Here is a 2,397-nt window from a genome sequence, read left to right as displayed (position 1 = left end):
CATATACTAAAGTCTATAAAATTATGAATATTAGTCTCTACTCCATATTTAAAAATATTAGTCTCCTACTCTATATTTGAACCTGCCTTTAAACCTACCTTTAGCCTCTAAAGAAAAAATACAAGCTCCTAACTATTAAACCTGCCGAAACATACAAGAGGATAGAGAACAACCCTACCCCTTTAGAACTTTGGAAAACAAACTATTTAAAAATTAAATCCAATAAGTCCAAACGAATCATTTCCACCCTCTTATTAGCCAGCCTAACTTTTAATAAAAATATATATTATGGAAAAGTCTCGGTAGCGGCCCCCATGTTAGATATAATGTATATAGGATGTATTCTTTAACCAAACCAAACTACATAAAAATTTGCTACCCGCTCGAAAGCTTTACAGCTCTGGGTTTGCTTGATTTTTCTTCCGTAATCACTGTCCTTCTGCTTTATTTTTCTTCCCTGATCATTTTGTCTCTTGGAACGAGCTTTAAAAAAGTTTGAAAATTAGGTCAGTTGCTTTAACATGTTAAGTTACTAAATTTTTCCACAACGCCATCCAGATTTTGCGTCTTGACACGCCAGCATCTTTTGGTAGAATTCTGTAACGAATCCAGTCCACAAGGGCCATTTCCTTCCCTTCACAGAGAAAATTAATTCGTGCACTTATTTTTCCAAGCATGGTTTCCATTAACATCCTATTTTTTAATGTTATCAAACAACACTATTTGGGCGGTTATCGGGGTTTGGTTACTCTTCTTTTTGAAGTGGTAGATACATAAAGTATTCGTGATGCGGGAACATTTTAAGATTTAGCAAGCTCCAAAATTCCGTAAATGAATTTCGTGTTCCTTTCATCTGATTCCGCAGAATTCCTTTAATTCCTTTGAGTTAGGGTGCAAGCTTAGGAAATTTGTGTGATGTTAATGTTAATGCTCAATTCATATTATCCAAAATATATTTATGATATAAACCAAAAAATGTTCACATCGATTGTTCGAGTGCCATTAAATCATACATTATTTTTTTCCACATATTTGGCTGGATTGCTTGACTGCTAAAAATTGCATCCAGGATCAGTACGCCCAATCTGTATTTCTGGTTAAGAATAGTAGATAGAAATTACACCAGGAGTAAATAAAGAATACTTATTTCAATAAAAAATAGCCATACAATAAAGAATCCCCAATGAATATGACGGCCATCCACTCCGTGAAACCAGGAGTGGAATCATAAGAAAGAGTACGAAACAGAGAAATAATCATCTCATCTAATCTAAAGAGAAGGATGCAGGATGCAGATTAAAAGAGGAAGGCGACTCCTCCAAGCAAGGTGATTCCAATTATAGCCATCTTCTCCATGCTGGGGATAGAGACAAGCCCACTACTGGTGCTAGGTGGCAAAGCGGTGGCTGGGCCTTGAGCTGAGGGGCCAGATACCGGAGTTTGAGCTGCTGGAGAGGTGGCTGAGGTTGGTGGGGTGGCGATTTTAGAAGGAGCGGACGCTGGAGAAGAAACAGTTGGGGAAGTTGCAGTAGGGGGAGAACCGGGAGTTAGCGCTGTCGGGGATTGAACTGGCGACGCCTTGGGCGTTGCTGCCTTGGGCGACGGTGCAGGTGCTGGTGCGGGAGAGGCTGATTTCATCAATCCTAAAACAAAAACGAAGCAGAGAAATGCACTAAATCGCCCCATCTTGTCTGCTGGTGGTTATTGGCGAAGGATTCTATAAATTCCTGTAGTGACAGAAACTCTATGGATCTGTTCCTGTAAAATTTAAACCAAGAGGCTGCCCAAGAAGAGAAAACACAACTCAAGAGATCAGGCAGGGAGTAGTAAAGCGAGGGCTTGGTCTAATATAGAGGTAGTGCCACAACTACGGTGAGGATTCCCTTCAATCACTCCACCACTGGATGTAGGCCACTTCTAACCGATTTCGGCCTGTCCGCGTCCCCACTCAACAGCCTGTCGTCGATGAACAGCCTTTCTCGGGTTGGATGAGTTGGATTGCTGCCGACTATTTCATCCGAACGTACACGTGTATATCCGCGGTGGATCTTTAGGCATTCGTTCATGCCGTTGTTTAGCAGCAAAGTAAGTATGGGTGTCTGTATATGAATTCGCATGGAATTTGGACAGCGCTGCCGTCAAACTATCCGTTGGATGAATACGCGTCGTTCGATAAAGCCGCGGCCGTCCAGATGTTGGCCGTAGTTTGAGTAAACAAGGTGATATTGGTTAGAGCGCGTTGAGACTTTTTCAAAAGCGAAAGGCCGCTTGTCATTGATTTCGTAAGACCCAACGGTAACAATAACGGACCCCGTAAACGGCTATCTCCGGACTAATAAAGGGAAATTAGACGGCTTCACCACTTAAGAATACAGAGCTGGTAAATCGCTGTGTAGA

General features: G+C 41.6%; 1 protein-coding gene across 1 annotated transcript; it reads right to left on the bottom strand.

Moving 5' to 3' along the window:
• Positions 1-1,190: 1,190 nt before the first annotated feature.
• On the bottom strand, positions 1,191-1,836 carry LOC149266809 (uncharacterized). Its single transcript, XM_089397500.1, has one exon. It carries the CDS (start codon positions 1,684-1,686, stop codon positions 1,297-1,299), a length of 390 nt encoding a protein of 129 aa, XP_089253626.1. The 5' UTR covers positions 1,687-1,836; the 3' UTR covers positions 1,191-1,296.
• Between the last annotated feature and the right edge of the window lie 561 nt (positions 1,837-2,397).

The sequence above is a fragment of the Pinus tabuliformis genome, chromosome 6 (assembly GCF_031772625.1).
Source record: "Pinus tabuliformis cultivar Carrire ecotype Pingquan chromosome 6, CPIR1, whole genome shotgun sequence".
NCBI lineage: Eukaryota > Viridiplantae > Streptophyta > Pinopsida > Pinales > Pinaceae > Pinus > Pinus tabuliformis.
The sequence above is the reverse complement of the archived record's forward strand: the minus strand, read 5'-3'. Positions and strand labels throughout refer to the sequence as shown.